At 46.0% G+C, this 19022-nt stretch overlaps 1 protein-coding gene across 2 annotated transcripts in view; it reads right to left on the reverse strand.

Annotated features, from left to right (window-relative positions):
* Positions 1–576: 576 nt before the first annotated feature.
* Positions 577–19022, reverse strand: part of Tollip (toll interacting protein) — a 22382-nt gene continuing 3936 nt past the window's right edge. For both annotated transcript variants that reach the window (XM_021207905.2, XM_021207912.2), the window contains 5 exons: positions 13018–13167; positions 12251–12433; positions 10801–10953; positions 9607–9697; positions 577–3571 (listed from right to left, as the gene is read on the reverse strand). In XM_021207905.2, coding sequence (XP_021063564.1) covers positions 3357–3571; positions 9607–9697; positions 10801–10953; positions 12251–12433; positions 13018–13167 — 792 coding nt within the window. In that variant the 3' untranslated portion in view covers positions 577–3356. The remainder of the gene's footprint in view (positions 3572–9606; positions 9698–10800; positions 10954–12250; positions 12434–13017; positions 13168–19022) is intronic.

Consider the following 19022-nt stretch of genomic DNA (forward strand, 5'->3'; position numbering starts at 1 on the left):
AGAGAGAGAGAGAGAGAGAGAGAGAGAGAGAGAGAGAGAGAGAGAGAAAGAACAGGCCCTGCGCCTCACCTGAGCAACACACTTGGCCCTGACAGTGCAGGCATGGATGAGCCAGCCAAGAGCATGAGAGCTGAAAAGCTGGCTCTGTCCCCAACTCAGGTACCTTCTCGGGCCCAGAGCCAGGGCTTGATAAACTGCTGGAGTGCATGAAGGGGCTGGTCCTACAGATCCAAAGCTGCAGGATCTCCATGACATAGGGCACCAACAGGATAGGCTAAAGGAGTCCCGGTGAGGTTCCAGTATAGATGGTGTAGCAGGAGCCAGAGGCCTCATACCAGACCAATGACTCATTGCAATGAACATTTGCAAAAAGCATAGACAAAAGGATATACTGTGGGACACAGTGTGACACACTACAGCTTCCACAATGAGATATTTCCCACTCTGTTGGGGGAGGAGGTTGCAAGGGTGACAGGCAGGTACTAGAGGAGGGGAGATAACTGGGATTGGGGTGCACGATGTGAAATTCACAAAGAACTAATAAAAAGTTTAAAAAATACTCAAGAACAAAAATAGTAAACATTTCCTCAGATGACTTTATTTTTCTATTTTATATAGACCACTTATTAAATTAGAAGGCTGAAAAGTAAAAATATATCATATAATCAAAGAAAAATATGGACATGGACCCCCCCATCCCCAAGAAAATCACAGACAGTTCTGAGAACCATTCCCACCAACCTCCAGACAGTGTACCAGATGATACCAGTGTCTGTAAAGAGTGTCCTGGGAGGGCGAGGGCAGAGCCCAGTCGCACAACACTTCTGTCATTGGGTAGGCATCACTCACATGGTGAGATGAAAGCCTCTGGCCATGTCAGACCACAAGTGTGTAGCAGGTTACAACTTCAGCCAACCAACATGTCCAGAGAAGAAGAATAGGCCAGGCCATCCCTAGATGCATGCCTACCCTAGAGCTGGCCTGAGGGAGGGGCTCCAGTGAACACCTTGAGAAATTTTGCTACCAACATCAATCTTCAAACGTGGCAAGAGCAGCAATGACACCCAGTGAGAGCCTGGTCCCCATGCAGAAGCCTGTCTGCCTCTGCTGTGGCCTCTGCCTTTGAGCTCCTTCCAGGGATGACTTTTAATCTCAACAAAATTCAGGATGGGATGGAAGGCTAAGCAAGCCGTACTGATGCCTTGGGACCTACACAGGTACCGACAAGTACTACCTCTTTCCTTGTACTAGATGGGCGCTGACATGAAATTCCAAGACAAAATAGCAAAACCTAGGAGTATCACTCAGGCCTTATAAAAATGTGATCTTTCTTCAATCTATTAAAAAAATAAAATGTTCATGACAAAGGGAAGAGTCTGTGTTCAGCTCAAGTCTTAAATCTGTCTTAAAATCATCACTCTTCCTCATTTGAGCAGTATTAAGTTAGTGAACGCTGCCTCTGAGTGCTGTGGGGGCTGCTCAGGGGCTGGCAGCAAATTCTGATGCTCCCTATAGAACCTCACATGAACAAAGTGGCCCTATGCTCAACCTATACCTCCTTAAGGCAGATGCGGATGTACACAGTCGCCATACCTGAGACCTAGAGACAGGTACTGAGTGAGGTTCCTGCTCTGCAGTGTCTCAAGTCTGCTGGTAACACTAAGTGGACCACTTAAGGAGGTCCTGCCTGCCTGACTCATCCACCCTGTAAGAGGGCATCTGCTTACCAAGCACAATGTCGATCAATAGTCTAGAATGGAGACTTCCAGTGCCTGGTTGGGTTAAAGTGAGTGGTTGAATCTATTTAACAAACAAACATTGGTCTTTCTTCTCCATTTTGCAGTTAAAAGGTTTAAAGACCTACAACTAAAGAAAAGTGCTTATTACCACCATCCCATGCTCACCATCACCACATACTGCCTTTAGGCTTACAAAAATAAATACTTATGAACAATACATTTGACAAAAAGCACCCCTGTAGATAACAGCAAGTAGGATATTTTACCGTGTTTTTAGGAGGCAAAGGCCAAAAACTGAAGCACTAATTTTCTTATTTTAAGTCCTTCACAATAGTCCAAACTGCTAGGAGTTACCTTCATGCCCATATTGGTGGACCACATATTCAAATTGGGTGTGCAAATTCTCAGAGAAACAAAAAGTAATTGCAATGTAAGGCAAAACTGTTACACCATAAACATGTGACAATGCTGGATAGCTTCTTAACAGTACCTGTGACAGTATCGATTCTAAGAAAGCTTTCAAGGTCTGTATCTTAGGACAAGGCGTCATTTTCTCCCTAAATAGATCTATGGCCAGGTCATGGGCTCAAAGGTTTGCAACCTAAAATACACTATACAATATCCACTGGTCAGGTACAGGCACCTCTTCCTTCATGAAGGTTTAATTTAAGCGGATTTTAATCACTCAAGCCAAGCTACAGTATGGGTCCACAGAGTATACTGCAGGTCAGTAGTGTCACGATGCTTGAATTTTAGTAGTAAGCACATAGTGCCACACCCACCCATCTCCTTCACTTGACTCTGGGCTCTGTGATGAAGGTCTATCAACAAGAATAGCCCCTAGAGTAAGACCCACGATGCTGGTACTAAACAAGAGTATGTGGAAAGCAGCCTCCAGCAGTGAGGGCCAAGGTGGGGCCTTGCCAACCAAGCACCAGGTCTGGATACCTTCTGTATTCAAGTTGGATTTCTGTGGCTGAAGCCTAGCCAGACAGTGGCAGATAAGCTACACAGGAGGTTAGAGACCCGCTGGATATGGCTGGGAAGCATATCTCACTGGCCCAGGACTAGCTGAGGGGCCCATGTTCACATACATCATCAGAGGAGGGAAGGAGCTTTTAGCTTGAAAGGTCTAAAAATAATCTGTAAGTAAGTGTACATGAACTCAGTGCACCCTCAACAACCATCCCAGCTGGACTGAGTAACTCCAAGCCATCCATCAACTCAGAAGGATGCTGTACAATTTCTAGTATCCTGGCAGAGGCAGTTGCCTTCTGTAAGAATGCTTTCCAAAATAGGGTAAGGACAGGAGATGCAGGCCCCCAAACAGGACCACTAATCTGTGCAATAACAGGGCCATGCCACCATCACCCAGCTAGAGACTAGGAGAGAACTGTCCCCTAACTCTATCCCCCAGCAATAATGAAGAGGACTGCCTGCCTAGAACCAAAAATCCACATGCATCCCTGAAATATGTGGGAAGGGGCGGCGCAGATGTCCAAGGAAGGGGTACATGGATGGTCTTTCATTGGAATCTTGTGGGGATGGTGACCCTGGGGAGCCATGGGTGGACAAGTCCAAGGGTCAGTGGTGCGAAGCCAAGGGCCACAGGTGGGTCTAGGATTCTTCACCCATTTGCAGCAAGGAATTGATGGCAGCATCTTTGTTCCCTCTCTGGGCTTCGAGCACAGAACGGATTACTTCCCTGTCCATGTTGGGAAACATGTCCTGGATAGCTTTGAGGTCCTCTTCATTACAGCGGGGCTGAGGAGCCACAGCTGGTGGGGGCATGGCCATAGGCACCATGCCAGGGCTGCAGACAGCAGGCATCCCTGAAAACAAAAGTTGAAGTTTGGTTAAAAAGAGTGGGGTCAGCCCGGTGTTGTGGTATATGACTTTAATCCTGGAAGGCAACAGGAGAGTCTCTAAGTTCAAGGCCAGCCTGGTCTACAGAGTAAGTTCCAGGACAAAAACAGTGGGGTCACAAAGCTGCAGTGCCAAAGGAAGAAATAATACATCTCACTGGCCTCAAGGGGAAAGGCTACCTTAATCTGACTGGAAAACAGATCCCAGAGGGATGCCCATGACAGATGGGATGGGCCATCCTCCTCACTACTGAGGCTCCCTCTCCTGAGGTATTTTTCTGAACAGAAATTCAAGTTGAATATATTTAGTCAAAAATACAGGGAGCAAGATAAAAATTTGGTAACCGCAAGTGCTACTTTGGTAACCGCAAGTGCTACTTCAAGAACTTTGGAGACTCACAGACACGAGCCTTTACTGAGAATGTAGACAACAAACTAGTATGCTTGTTTCACCCAATACTCCAAAGTCTGCTTGTATCAAGATTCTAGAATTCACTTTCACAGCCTAGCAAAGGAATTACAGTAGCCATGCATATGGTAAGGTATAGCTACATAAAGCATTCCCTGAAAACTTCAAGAAATGCTGCATATTAGCCTTTCACAATGAAGACAATACATATCAGAAAAGTACATCACTTTTCAGCAGCCTGAGGTACCAGGGCCCTTAGTGGGGCACAGGAGCCAATCCTTTTACCATGAGAGCAAAAAAGGGTGCTGGCAAAGGGCTCAGCACTGACGCTACATGGCTCCCTGCACCTTGTGATAGATGAAGGGGTACAAATTGAGTAACAGAGGCAGGTTTCCTAAGTACCTTCTGGGCCAGGCCTTCACCTTCATGCCTCTGTCCTGACTGACCTAGACATGCTGTCATCAGTCACCTTACAAGTTGTCACCAGATAGTAGCTGGCATTTGCTACTTTGTGGGTGGTTCTTTCTTCTACCCTTCTCCACCCTTTTGAACTCCTAATACTAGATAGGAGAGAAAAACAGGATAGAAAGCAGGGAGGGCTTATCATTAGACTACTTCACGCTGATTGGGGCATCAAGATCCTTGGGGCAAGTTTGATCTTTTCCATTAGCATATCTAACTACTTCTTGTTTCTTTTTTGCACATGGCTACTTACAAACTACAATCAAAACCAAACAACAACAACCAACCAACAACCCACCCTGCCTCTTGGCTTATATACCTTTTTAATTGTCTCCAGAGTTGTAAACACTACACAAGAAACTATCTATTGCTGGCAAAATCATGCCTCTGTTAGAGCATGAAGCAAATCATAGTCATGGCATAACCCTATGACCCCTCATCATAAATTGACACAAACTGAGAGTAGGACCAATTCATTTCCAATAGCAGGACACTTAGCTACAATGCACACATTATAGACAGTAGGCAGACATGGGTCAGTGAAACAAGAGCCTTTTCACCAATAGAATGCCACGTAGAAAACAAAAGCAAAGGAGCTTTCCATTCAAGAAAAACTGGCGCTTAGCATGGCAGTAGAGACAGCCTGGGTTCTAAACGGCCTTGCTGCAACAGCCCAGAACTGACTTCTGGGGCTTCTGCAACAGCTAAAGACTTCTGGGGCTACCCTTGCTGGTTAGAGAGCTCAGGAGCAGGCTGCATATTACAGGACATTTCTGTTTGTTTATTTGTTTGTTTTTTCAAGACAGGGTTTTTCTGTGTAGCCCTGGTTGTCCTGGAACTCACTCTGTAGACCAGGCTGGCCTCGAACTCAGAAATTCACCTGCCCTGCCTCCCAAGTGCTGGGATTAAAGGCGTCCACGCCTGGCTTACAGGACATTTCTAAGCTCTTAAACTAATAGATTCATAAACACACAGGTAACCCTTGATCCTCCACCTTCAGCTTCAGCTCTACAGAGCAGCAGCTGTGATCTCCAATTCAAAACCTCAGACACAGACAACAGGGTCTATGCCTTCTGATATGCAGAAGCAGCAGGCACCTACTAGCTATGCATTGTTCCCTGAGTAGACCAACAGGCAGTGAGAACAGGCTAACATGAGTCTCCTTGTTCCTGTCTAATTTGCTTGAGCGCAGTCCTTTTTCATGCATGGTCTGTGTACACATATATCACACCATGAAGAGTCAAGGGTATGAATCTTCTCAAGAGAGCGAACTGCAGCAGAAGCTGATATGAAGCAAGAAACACCATGTGACTTGACCTCACTTCTGAGAAGACAGAGAGCAACAGGAATAAAAATGCCCTGAATGAACTGTTGCTCCTGCTTCTGTGGACTGAGATAACCTGACACATCGACCAGATGGCATACCCTAATCATCTCTGCACAGGATACCCCAAGTATTGTGCTAGGACAGCTCTGCCATCATAAACATACAGGAATTATAAGAACCAAAGCTGGGCATCAAGTTTCAAAGAAGCAACAAGCTTATTAATGCCCCCAATGATTAAGATAAATAAAAACCAAAAAAACCATTCAAGAACTTTAGCTGGAAAGAACCCAGATGTCCCTCAACAGAGGAATGGATACAGAAAATGTGGTACATTTACACAACGGAGTACTACTCAGCTATTAAAAACAATGAATTTATGAAATTCTTAGGCAAATGGATGTATCTGGAGGATATCATCCTGAGTGAGGTAACCCAATCACAAAAGAACTCACTTGATATGCACTCACTGATAAGTGGATATTAGCCCAGAAACCTAGAATATCCAAGATACAATCTCCAAAACATAAGAAAATCAAGAAGAAGGAAGACCAACATGTGGATACTTCATTCCTCCCTAAAACAGGGAATAAAATACCCATGAAACAAGTGGCAGAGACAAAGTTTGGAGCTAAGACGAAAGGATGGACCATCCAGAGACTGCCCCACCCAGGGGTCCATCCCATAATCAGCCACCAAACGCAGACACTATTGCATATGCCAGCAAGATCTTGCTGAAAGGACACTGATATAACTATCTCTGTGAGGCTATGCCAATGCCTGGCAAATATGGAAGTGGATGCCTACAGTCATCTATAGCATAGAACACAGAGACCCAATGGAGGAGCTAGAGAAATTACCCAAGGAACTGAAGGGGTCTGCAACCCTATAGGTGGAACAACAATATGAACTAACCAGTACCCCCAGAGCTCGTGTCTCTAGCCTCATATATAGCAGACGATGGCCTAGTCAGCCATCGTTGGGAAGAGATGGTCCCATACAGGGGAACACCGGGGCCAAGAAGTGGGAGTGGGTGGGTAGGGGAGCAGGGTAGGGGGAGGGTTTAGGGGACATTCAGGATAGCATTTGAAATGTAAATGAAGAAAATATCTAAAAAATAAGTTTAACAAAATCAAGAACTTTTTTAGAACTGATTCTCCATTAGTGGAAGCCTGGGTTCAGAGAGAAGCGGCTAATTCTAGGGTAGAAGAAGGAAATGTACAAGATAGCCAGAGGCTTCCTGTGCCAAAGTCAGGAAGCTCACACGGCATGTGAGACATCAAAAAGCACACAATTCAGCCTAAAGACCCAGCCAATCCGGGATCACTGAGTGACAAAGCAATATAGTAACAAATTAATAGCTCAGAAAATAAAACAAGCCTCAAGTCCACACTGCTACAATTATCAGTGGACAGCTCAGTCTGATAAAAACAGACAGCAACTGTAACCTTGAATACAATCCTGAGGTGATATGAAAGGGTTCTCAAGAGAATAAAGGCAAATGTGTCCCCTTACCAAATACTGAGGTGTGAGCAGCAGAAATGAAAGAGAGCGGCCTTCTAAGCAACGTCTGGGTTTGGCTGGCCAGACAGTGAACAGGGCAGCACAGGTAACTGCAGACAGAGCCTGTCACAAGTTCTGGGAAGACCCAGACCACCAGCCCTGTGGTCTGCAGCACGTCCCCTTGGGAAGTGTCCTTACTTCCAGGAAGCATGCTTGCATGGGGACAGAGCAGACATCAAGGCTGGTCTCCAAATCAAAAATATTCTTTTATTTCTGTGGCAGATTTTCTATCAGTAGGAAACTATTTCTAACTTTCAAAATGTACATCAAAAGTGAGGATCAAAGTCTATTTATAGAGGAGCCTTCCCTAAAATACACACTCTAGAGCAATCTAGAGGCATTACAGAGAATGAAGGACAGGAGGAGCCAAGAAAGAGTAAACTGATCAACAGTTTTTATCTTTTGTTTAGAAGTAGTTATTCTGTTTGTAACAGAACAGAAATCTGTCTTTGTTGCGCCCCCCAACGCCCTCTGCCACCACCCAAAGATATGCTCAAGTTCACCGCAACCTCCCCACCCCCCACCCACTGTGCCTCTAGATTGACTTTACTTGGAAAGAGGGCACCCTTGTTTAGATAAGACCATGAAGGAGCAGAAGAGCTCTTGTCCAGTGACCTTACAGGACAGAAACACACAAAGAGGGTGGCGACCACAAGAGTATGAAGACGGACCTGGGAGATATGGCCAGAAACCAAATCACAGCAAAAGCTGGAGAAGGTTAGACGTTCACTTTCTGGAGCCCGTTTTGACTCCTGGTCTGAGAAACTGAGGGGACAGACTTCTGCTACACTGTCCCATCCGTAACCCCAATGCCTCTGCGACACTGGGGTACCCTTTGTGCTCACTTCACTCCGCTTGCTTCTCCTTCCGCAGACCTCCAATTAGGGACAGCTCAATGACAAATTACATACACAGACTCATGGGACTGCAGTTCAAAAGGGAACCTGGGAGCCACTCTGGGAACCCAACCCTCATACCTCAGGATCCGATCACTGAACTGGACAGGTCAGGATCTTGTATTGGGGACTCCAGAAAGCACACATCCTAAAACTCCATTCTCCAGCTTTCTAAGGCTCTCGGTGAACAACCACACTGCTTTAAGGTTTCTCTAAGGCCCTGGGTCACTCCCCACTTGACTGGTTTGCCCTCTACTGCAGGCTGTACATTCTGGTCTCTGCTGATCTAGTGGCAACCTACTCCATTCCAAATACTACAGGGGCCTGGAAGCCTGTGAACTTTCCCTCCCTTTCCTTTGCAAAGTGTTGCCCTTTGTTCCTGCAGGAAGATTTGTCATAGGCAGAAGGCCCAAGTTCTGTCTGTCAGGCCTGTTTTCAGGATGTGGGTGGGTGGATTTCATTCCCAAGTCCTGCACCATGTTCCCTAGCTCAGCTGGCATAGACATTGAGTCTAATAAAGGCTAATGATTCACTCCATTCTGGGTGTATGGGACCCTCAGACCCCACACCACTGAGCCACAGCAACTCTGTGCTGTCTTAGGTACAAGGCAACACTCACCCTGAGCACCAGCAAGCAGGGACCATGCAGGCCAGGTCCCATTCAGGACCTTATATCCCCTCCTGCCCTATAGACTGGCCATGCCCACCGCCTTAGCCTTTGAGTCTCTTGGATGGCAGGACTACCATGGTCTGCTTGGACTACAGTTCCCTGGACCCTAGCAGAGACTATGGAGACTACAGGCCTGCCCTGGTGTCGACTCCCAGAACTTTTTCCTGTTGGCTGAAGCCAAGAAAGGAGCTATGTGATCTCATCTGGCTTGCCCTATTCTGGTAGGAGAACGAGTTGGATGCCAGGCACTGTGAAAGCCACAGGAAGATTAGAAATTTAAAAAAATACATAAAAGCCACATCTTGACTTTATGACCCAAGCAGCTATTAATTTACATGGGTAAATACTTTCAATGAAAGCCATGATTTTTTAAAGATGTAGTTATGCCTTGTCTTCTTATTCCAATAACTCATACATAAAAATGTTCCTAGACAACGTTTCTACAACCCCAAAAATTTCAACTCACCTTACTTGTGGCAATAATTAGGGCAAACACTATTTCCTGTGTATGCATAAATAATTCAAATATGACACTGGAGTAAGTTTTAGAAGGATCTTCATTTAAAGCAGCCATGCTTACACAATTCTACACTACTCAAGCTTCACAGGAATGCTAGGCCCTTCCCTCCTCCTGTCCTACTTTGTCCCAGGACTGCTTACCAAAGAAGCAGTACACACCTGCAATGGGCACATAGCCAACACCCTGCTGGTACACAGTTGGCATCAGGACCACAGGCTGAGGAGGCATCATCATGGCAGCTGGGAGGGACTGAAACACAACAAAGAAAAACATGGGTGTCAAGGAGGACCATACCATATGTCAATCTTGTTACTTCTGATATCAGAGGAGTAGTCCTAGCCTCTGCCCAGACATTAACACCCAAGACATGGAGTCCTCTGCAAGAATGCAGTGTTCCTGGCCACTGGTTTCATGTGCACCTACATTCCCACAGACCACCTCCCTTCAGCTAGAAGACTTGGGCTGCAGACTCCTAGCTCAGTTAGGAAAGTACTTGGTGCACAAGCACGAGGACCCGAGTTCAGTCCCCAGCACCTATACAAAGCCATGTTTGGTAGCTCGCATCTATACTCCAAAGGGTAGGGAGGCAGAGACAAGAAGATCCTTCAAGTTCATTAGCCAGCCAATCTAGAGAAATGGATGAGTTTCAGTTTCAGTGAGACCAAAAGTCAGGGTGAAGATTAAAGAAAACAAATGATGTCAACCACTGGCCTCACATGAGCTGCAACCACCACCGCTTCTCACACAGCTCCCTTCACGGTTTGTTCTGGAGACTGCATAAGTATCAGAAGCTTCTCTCAGAAAAACTGAACTGTTTTATTTATGTATTTAATGTGTCTTAGTGTTTTGCGTGCATGTATACATGTGCATTATGTGTGTGCCTGATGCCAGTGAAGGTACTGAATCCCCTGGAACTGGAGTTACAGTTGGTTGTGAGCCACCATGTAGATGCTGGGAATCAAACCTGGAAATTTCCACAAGAGCAGCAATGCTCTGACCTGTTAAGCCACCTCTCCTGGCCCAGCTCTAATAATCATGAACTGTAGATGAGCTAGTATAACATGGACCTATGCTATATAAAGCACCTGTTAAAGACAGGGAGCACTCACCACCAGGAGAGGCATGTAGGATGGTCAACCTGAGGAGGCCTGCATACAGGGTACTTTATACTCCCCTGTTCTCAAAGACTCAACAACAACTAAAACGAAAGGCCTAGATAATACAAAGGAGATAGTGGGAGCTCAGATGCCCAGCCCTGCCTCCCATGACTTCCCAAGGTTCTGGGAGTCATAGCTGCCTCAAGGAGATACTATAACCTCTTTGAGGATGGCCTCTCTGGACAGTGAACTCACCGTATAGGACATGACCAGGTTAATCATGCCTTCCTTGTCATCACCCTGCCTCCCACTCAGGCTATACCACTCGTCCTCCACTTGGCCCTGCTTCAGGGACTCGGGGATGGTGATGTGGGTCCAAGCTATGCGGTCATCCATGGAGAAGGCGCGCTGAGGAAGACAAGAGTAAAATGACCTCATTGTGGCCCACAACAGCCCATGTTATAGAGACCAGCTTTTTCCTATGGCTGTGACTCCACCTGGACTGGCGACTGCATCTACCTTCTATCTTCTTGGCAGGAGAGGGTTCCTCCTCACTGCTCCATCTTCCTTCAAAGAGCTTCCCATTAAACCATAATGCCAGACCTCCAAAGATCACCTGTACCTGGCCACCACCACTTCTGCATCTTCTGAGTAACCACCATAAGGCCAGGCCAAAGGACAATGAAGAATCTCTGGGCTGTCATCCTTGCTCAGGGATGGACACTGTCTTCCCCAGCCCTTGAGGTCTTACTCCTAATCCACTAGATATAAGAAGCAAGTATCGGCCAGACGTGGTGGCACACGTCTTTAATCTCAGCACTTGGGAGGCAAAGGCAGGCAAATTTCTGAGTTCAAGGCCAGCCTGGTCTACAGAGTGAGTTCCAGGATAGCCAGGGCTACACAGAAAAAATCCTGTCTCAAAAAAAAAAAAAAAAAAAAATCAAAAGAAGCACGTATCAAGCCCAGTAGGCACAGATAAGGACAAGAGCTCCACGCCACCACCAATAGCCTCAAACCTCCTTCTCATATCCTTACTATTCTCAGACACAGAAGGAGGAGAAAGGGACAAAACCAAACAAATAAACAGACAAGAAGAAAGTAGAGCAAGAGGCAGAGGATCAAGACAAAGGAGAAGCTGTGTCCCCCTCACTGGGCTGCCCATGCCCACTTCCTCTTTGGCTCTCATTGCCTCCATTCTTTTCCCACTGCCCTTTGCTGTTTCAAGGAGGCAAGCACATGACCTCCACAACTAAGCTATAAGGAGATATCTTCCCCCTGAGTTTCCTGACTGCCCTCAAAAAGCTGCATGCCTAACTGCTGGAACGGCCATGGGACATTACTGGAAGAGCCTGGAACTCATGCCTTCAAGAACGGTGCTCCCATCACAAGTGGAGACTGACTTGCTTGAAATCTGACGTACCCATGAACATCGATTTTCACACTCTACTCATGCTTCTCTTGCTGGTGACGGCTCCCAATAGACACTGTCAAAGGAGCTGAGAGAGAATCTGTACCTTGTCATTTAGTCACTAAATGCCAGGCGTTCAGGCAGGTCACACCCTGTTACCAGTCACTAAATGCTGGGTATACAGGGCCTGAGCACCAGGAGAGCAGCCTCGTGACTAAAACCACAAGGCACACTGAAGCACACCCATGTCTGTCAGATCCCAAACTAGACAGGTCTGTAACACTGGGGGATTCTCACCTCATCGAAGATCTCAAGGTAGAACGAATCCACACCTGGGGGTACTGTGCACTGAATGACCTTGTTCCAGCGAGGGTTTTTGGCGCCATTGTGTGCTGTGGGAGTTTCATAAACAGCATAGCCCAGACGCAGACGGCAGTAAGGGTCCATACGAGTCATGCCATAATTCTTTGCCAATTTTGCCTGAAATAACACCAAATTTAGAAAAACGAGGCATCCACCAGCAGAGACAAAGGCCAGTGCATCTGTAAACTGCTTTTCTTACAGACATTTCCCAGTGTGTGAAAAAACAGCCTTCGAGTTCACCTAACTGTGTGAACCTGCTCTTGAACATGCTGCCAGTCACTCCTGGACTTATGGACTCTGGAACCTGGCCATACCTGGCATTAAGCAACTACCTGTAAGCAGTAAGACAAGACCTCTCATCTGACACTGTGCACTGTGCACAGCCTAGGCCTCAGCATGGAGCTGAGGTTGAATGGGAACTGCGGTTTGCAGAGCTGTTGTGCATGATGGAGTAGCTAATACCTCAGCTGCTACAAAGGGGTCAGGGAAAGCATCCTCATGGAGTATAATGCCTGACATGAACCAACAGTATCTTAGGTAGATCCCTGGGGAATCAATAGGTATTACCAGATATTTTCAAGAATAACTAGAATCAAAAAAATTCTACTGTACACAATGGAAATGAGGTGCAAAAAGTCTCATGCCCAGTGCCTCCTCTTCTGCTCAATCCCATCAGTCTTCAACAGGAAACTAAGGCCTACCTGTACTACAGTGATGCTGAGGCGACCCACAGTGCCAACTGTTCCTCCATACTGCAGCTGCTGGGCTGCCTGGGCATCCAGCTGGATCTGCTGCTGCTGTTGTGTGGGCGTTATACGGAGGAAGTCCTGGGGGAGTTCACCAATGTACACCTTCCAGTGAGGAGAGAAAAAGAGTAGAGTCAAAGCAGGATGCCAAGCAGTCTGGAAGTACTATCTGGCTCACCTTGGAGCAGTGTGTCACTCAGGCACAGTCCAGCTCTGCTCACCTTACCAAGGCTTAGAGAGTGCTTTGCTTTGCTTTTTTTTTTTTAAACCTACAAGAGATTCCAGCCTCCCCTCATCTGAGCTCCCTTTCCCTGAAGACACACACCTTATTCAGGAGGTACTCAAGGCAAACCAGACCCTTGGAAGGTTAAGAATATCTCTCAGCAAAATACTCACAGGAGGAAACATGGAGACAAAGTGTGGAACAGAGACTGAAGGAAAGGCCATCCAGAGACTGTCCCCACCTGGGGATCCATCCCATAGACAGCCACCAAACCCAGACCCTATTGTAGATGCCGGGAAGTGCTTGCTGACGGGTGCTTGATATGGTGTCTCCTGAGAGGCTCTGCTAGAGCCTGACAAATACAGAGGGGGAGGCTTACAGCCAACCACTGGGCTGAGCTTGGGGGTCCTCGATGGAGGAGTTGGAAAAGGGACTGAAGGAGCTGAGGGGGTTTGCAGTCCCATGAGGGGAGCAACAGTGTCAACTGGCCAGACGCTCTGGAGCTCCCAGGAACTAGACCACAACCAAAGAGTACACATGGAGGGACCTATGGCTCCAGTGGCATATGTGGCAGAGGATGGTCTTGTTGGACATCAGTGGAAGGAGCAGCCCTTGGGCCCGAGGGGTATTTGATGCCCCAGTGTAGGGGAATGCCAGGGTAGGAAGACAGAAGTGGGTAGGTGGGTGGGTAAGCACCCTCATACAGGCAGAGGGAGGGGCGATAGGCTAGAGGATTTCCGAAGGAGAGACCTGGAAAGGGGAAAACATTTGAAATGTAAATAAAGAAAATATCCAATAATTAAAAAAAAAAAGAATATAATATCTCAGTCACTAAAAAGGCTAACTCTAGGGAGACCTGAAGTGCTCTAAGAAAGAGGAGAGCAAAGGAAAGGGGAAAGGTTAATCAAGACTCCTACTGGTGGCCCTGGTTAAGATTCATTTTGGAGTTAACCACAGGACCCTACTGCAGAGGAAGACCACAGGAATACATGATGAACCAGGACTTCCTGGGAAGAAAACACCAGTTGGAAATGGTATACCTGCCTAGGGCCCAAGAAGGGAGGGCAGAGGACCCTTTTGTAGCAACTGAGATGTTAGCTACTTAGGACCAGTGAGGACAGCCTTGGGAACAGGCATCCACAGTTTCAACCAGGATAACACAACAGAAGCCAGGACTGCTCCTTGCCCAGTGGGTGCCAGTCTGAGTTACAGAGAGGAAATACAATTAAGGGACAGTTGAGGAAGCTCTGAAGGCTGAAAGCCCACTGAAGAAGGACCTGAGCAGCAATCAGGTGCCTAAAGTGGTCCCACCATGCATGCTTCCCCAAAGCACCAATGTCATATGTGAGCTGTGACAGAGCCAATTTACTAAGACCTGCTGGGAACACTTGGTATCCAGGTTCTATGACACCCTGCCTACCTCCACCGCACACACTCCCACCTATTCACCCAGCCATGGGCTCCCACTGATATACATTATGTACACTTCCACTTTCTGCAGGGTTTTCAGCTCCCAGCACCTGGAAAACTCCAAGGGTTTTGGGTCTTCTTTTCAAAGGTCCTTGAAAAAAGTAGGCATGGTGACTCACTTTCACATTCCCAGCACTTGAAGAGACTGAGGCAGGGGAGTACAGTGAGTTCAAAGCCAATCTGAGCTACATAGTGAGTTCCAGGCCAGCTTGAGTTAACAGCAAGACCCTATCTCAAAAAATAAATCAAGTAAATTAAAGGAAAGAAGCAAGCAAAAGTCACTGGATCCCTGAGTCTAGTCCCTTACTCTCTCCCCATTTCTGTATTTCCAAAAAATACAGACTAGTCAGATGTTCAGAACCAACCAAGGATACAGCCCAGAGTTCTTTGTGGACCACCCTTGAGCAGTTAACTTGATGATGTTCCCACTACTCTCCTCTAACTTGAAAAAAGCCTGACATACTTGTCTGTGAGTGGTGACTACTTAGCAGCATACTCCTCTGCACCTCTGGGGTCACTCAGAGTCCAGAACCAGGAGGGAGCTCAGCCCTCATAGGCAGAAGCTTTCTACAAAGTAGCTGTGGCCAGTGAAACCCATGATTACCAAGAAAGGCAGTTTCCAATACCTGAAGCCTCCCTTGGACAGACAACCTTTCCCAAGGCACATCACAAATGCTCCTGGGGAGTCCAGAAGAGATAAGGAAGGGCTGTGGCTTGAGAAGACAGGAGCCAGTATCTACAGTATAGAGGAAACCCTGAGTCCCTCCCAGAAGAATACCTGTCCCAAACCTGTGCTAGTCTATAGTGAATTTAGAGGGTGCACCTCCAAGATGTATACCCAGTTTTATCTATACATCATAAATGGGTTATTAGGCAAAAACAGATTTTCTTCAGCCAGGTTCTTGGGGTTAACCTATATAGGCCAAGTTCTCATTTGTCATAGGAACAACTATCAATTGTATGCCACACAGTACAGTTTTAGGACTGCAGCAGGACACACTGTGCCTTCGAAGGATACAGACAGGAGGATAAGCAGACCAGGAGATATCACAGTGATAGGTCAGGATATAGGCAGTCATGGGGGCTGCTTCAGGCATGGAGGTCAGAAAGACCATGTGGGACAAGTCAGGGCTGTTTTTTACTTTGTTATCTTATCATTCTCTTCTTGGGATTAGAAACTTCAGACACTGAGATTTCCTATTATACACTTCCAGGCTTTCATTAAAGAGAAAGAGACTGCTGGGGTGGGGTGAGGTTAAGATAAAATGTGGATAGGATAGAAGTAGAGCTCTGCATTAGAACATTTGCCCAGCATGCACAATGCACTAGATTCAATCCCCACTATTTTTGTCCCTCAAATTCAAATGTGCTATTTTCAATAAAGATTTAACCATAAAATTATAAATAGGAAAGTTTTTACATTGTGAATTTAATAGTGTTACTGAAGAGTAGAAAAGCAACATTGTGGTAGAGAAAGCTAATCCATTCTGACTTAGCTAGGTGATCCTTCATCCAAGCCAGGGATGTGCTACAACACCCTCAACAATGTTCTTTCTCAAAAAACAAAAAACAAAAAACCAAGGAAGCCTGAGATGTGGTCAAAGGCAAGGCAAGGTACTGGGAGGAGCCCACAGCAGTGAAGAGAACAAGCTGAACAAGCTGAATCTAGAGCATGGACTGAAGCCAGTTTCGTGGCAATGACAATGGTCTGTGAATATGACATCAAGGAAAATGATATGAGAACTTTTTTCTATAGCTTTTCTCAAGTCACAATTTCACTAGAAAAAGTAAAGAGGGAGCAGGGAGGGTAGGAAAGACTTCAGCCTGAACCAGATAAACAAGGTGGTTATACAACCAATACTCTCTGTCCTGGGAGGGAAAGACAAGCCTGCCTGTTGCTGCAGGTCCCTGATGATTTGTCTAAATGAGGACACCTCTTGCTATACCTAAAGAAGTCACCACTGTTAGCAGAGTGAGGAACACTTCAAAGCAAGAGATGAATTCAGGCATTGGTGCAAATTCTATAAAGTCACTGACAGCACTAGAAAATACCATCAATAAACAGCTAATTTTAGTAAAGTTTTAAAATACAGGGCTAATCCTAAAATGTATTTTTGCCATATACTAGTGGACAAAATTTTTGCCATATATTGGCCACATGAAATATACATTTTTATCATGGCTTAAAGACTCAGAAAAATTAAATGATGATTCTGTTAACAGACTCACAGTAGATCTTTTTTACAGTTTATCTAAGAGTATAAGATGAATACATAGTTCAATACTAACAAATGACTTCAAACATGTGGGTTAAGACCCAACAACTTCAATTCCAGGCACCAGTCCCATGGAAAAGCTGTAAGAATATAAGCATAAGTATGCTCACTCCTTAAGGCCTGGGACAAAGGAAGAGCCACCAAGCAATGTTTGACTTCTCTAGCCAGAAGCATCTATATGGCCCAGACTCACAAATGGCAAAAAGAATGAGATATTTCTGTGTCCCTAAAAGAATGAAAGGAATCCCCAGGACCCTGACCAAAAAAAGGGAACAAGTAGGCAGGGCACAGTAGGCTTCAGCCTTGGCTCTGTGTAGCACTTGAGGGCAACTCAAAGTAGGAACAGGCAGACAAATCTAGTAAATGAGGGCACACATAATACCCAGTCTTTAGAATCTGCAGCACAGCCCATGGGATTTCCCCATCAACAGAGAAGCTAGATGTCTCTCCTAGGGTTGTCCAAAGGCATTTGGCCTGCCCGGCACAAAGAATGTATCTGCTAGCATGTATGGGACACTGTAGGAAGTCAAGAAGGTGCTAGTCTGGAGTTCAGCAAAAAAGATGGACAGAGACACAGTTACTTCTACAGGTGAGTGTGCATACAAGAATGCGAGTTTCATGCATGCATCCATATGTGTGAGGCTATGGCACTAGCACGGCTAGAGGGAGCAAGGAAGAATCCTAAAGAAGCAGCAGTTCATACTTTAGAGTATCTGTGGCAGCTGGGCAGAGGTGGATCTACTGCCTGATGCCAAGGCCAGGACAGCCTTCCAGAGCCAGTGATCACAGGAATTCCTATGCACAAAACTAGCTGCTGCTCTCTCCCCACAGTCACCGCAGCCAGTCCCATCTGCCTTCAATAGGTACCTGGCAACTTCACAACCCACCGGGACCAAGCTCTACTGCCTCTCTGGTGTCAAAGCAAAGCAGAAGCAGAAAAGGATTCTATCACAGAAGTGTTTTCTGAGAAATGAAGACAATTCCTAAGGACCTAGCATCTTACTAGTTCATGGTATTTCCATGAGCTAGGCCTGTTGCACTCTCCATACATAAATCTAGCGCATCCTCATGAACCCCGACAACAGTTCTATATTATTCTATATATGGTGATTGGCCCTCAGTCCGGATGGAAACTGCACTTAAAAGGCTTTCAGTGGTTTATACTGAAACTCCAAAGAATGGAAGACTAGTAAAGGAGTGATGACTGTAGGGCAGGCATACAGTGGACTGAGTGCCACTGCCTGCTGCCACTCTACACAGAGCCCTCAGGAACTACAGTCAAGAGTTCTAAAAGAAGAACTTGAAAGCACAGATACAAAGAGGATGAGGAAGAAGATTACACATCTCAGATCTGAACAAGCAAAACTGCTACCGCTCAAAGGAAAGGGAACCATCATATAGGGCACAACCACACCAGGTGGGATGGGGTTACCGAGTCACCACCAACTATGGTTTTTGCACAGACTGGGGAAGACAGAGACACAACCAACTTTAAGTCTGCAAGACTGTGTGTTACAATTGCTAGGATAACTCCCAAGAGAAAAGAAATAAACCATACATTTACCAAACTGGTAAAGAATTTACTACTTATTACATACATTTAAAGAATGTGATTACTACTAATTACACACATTAAAAACTGTTTAATGAATCAAAACAAATGGAAGCCTTAAAGTGTTAAATGTGTATATATTTATGCCATATAAAATAGGTTCCAATAGAAACCTGTACTTCTTAGATTTGACTTTTAAGGACACAGCTATATGCTGTTGTGGGTAGATCCCTCCTAGACATAAATGTTGAATAAAATGTAAAGTCAAAACATAAATGAGCCGGGCGTGGTGGCGCACGCTTTAATTCCAGCACTCGGGAGGCAGAGGCAGGCGGATTTCTGAGTTCTAGGCCAGCCTGGTCTACAAAGTGAGTTCCAGGACAGCCAGGGCTATACAGAGAAACCCTGTCTCAAAAAAAAGAAAGAAAGAAAGAAAGAA

This window comes from Mus pahari, chromosome 1 (genome assembly GCF_900095145.1).
Source record: "Mus pahari chromosome 1, PAHARI_EIJ_v1.1, whole genome shotgun sequence".
Classification (NCBI taxonomy): Eukaryota; Metazoa; Chordata; class Mammalia; order Rodentia; family Muridae; genus Mus; species Mus pahari.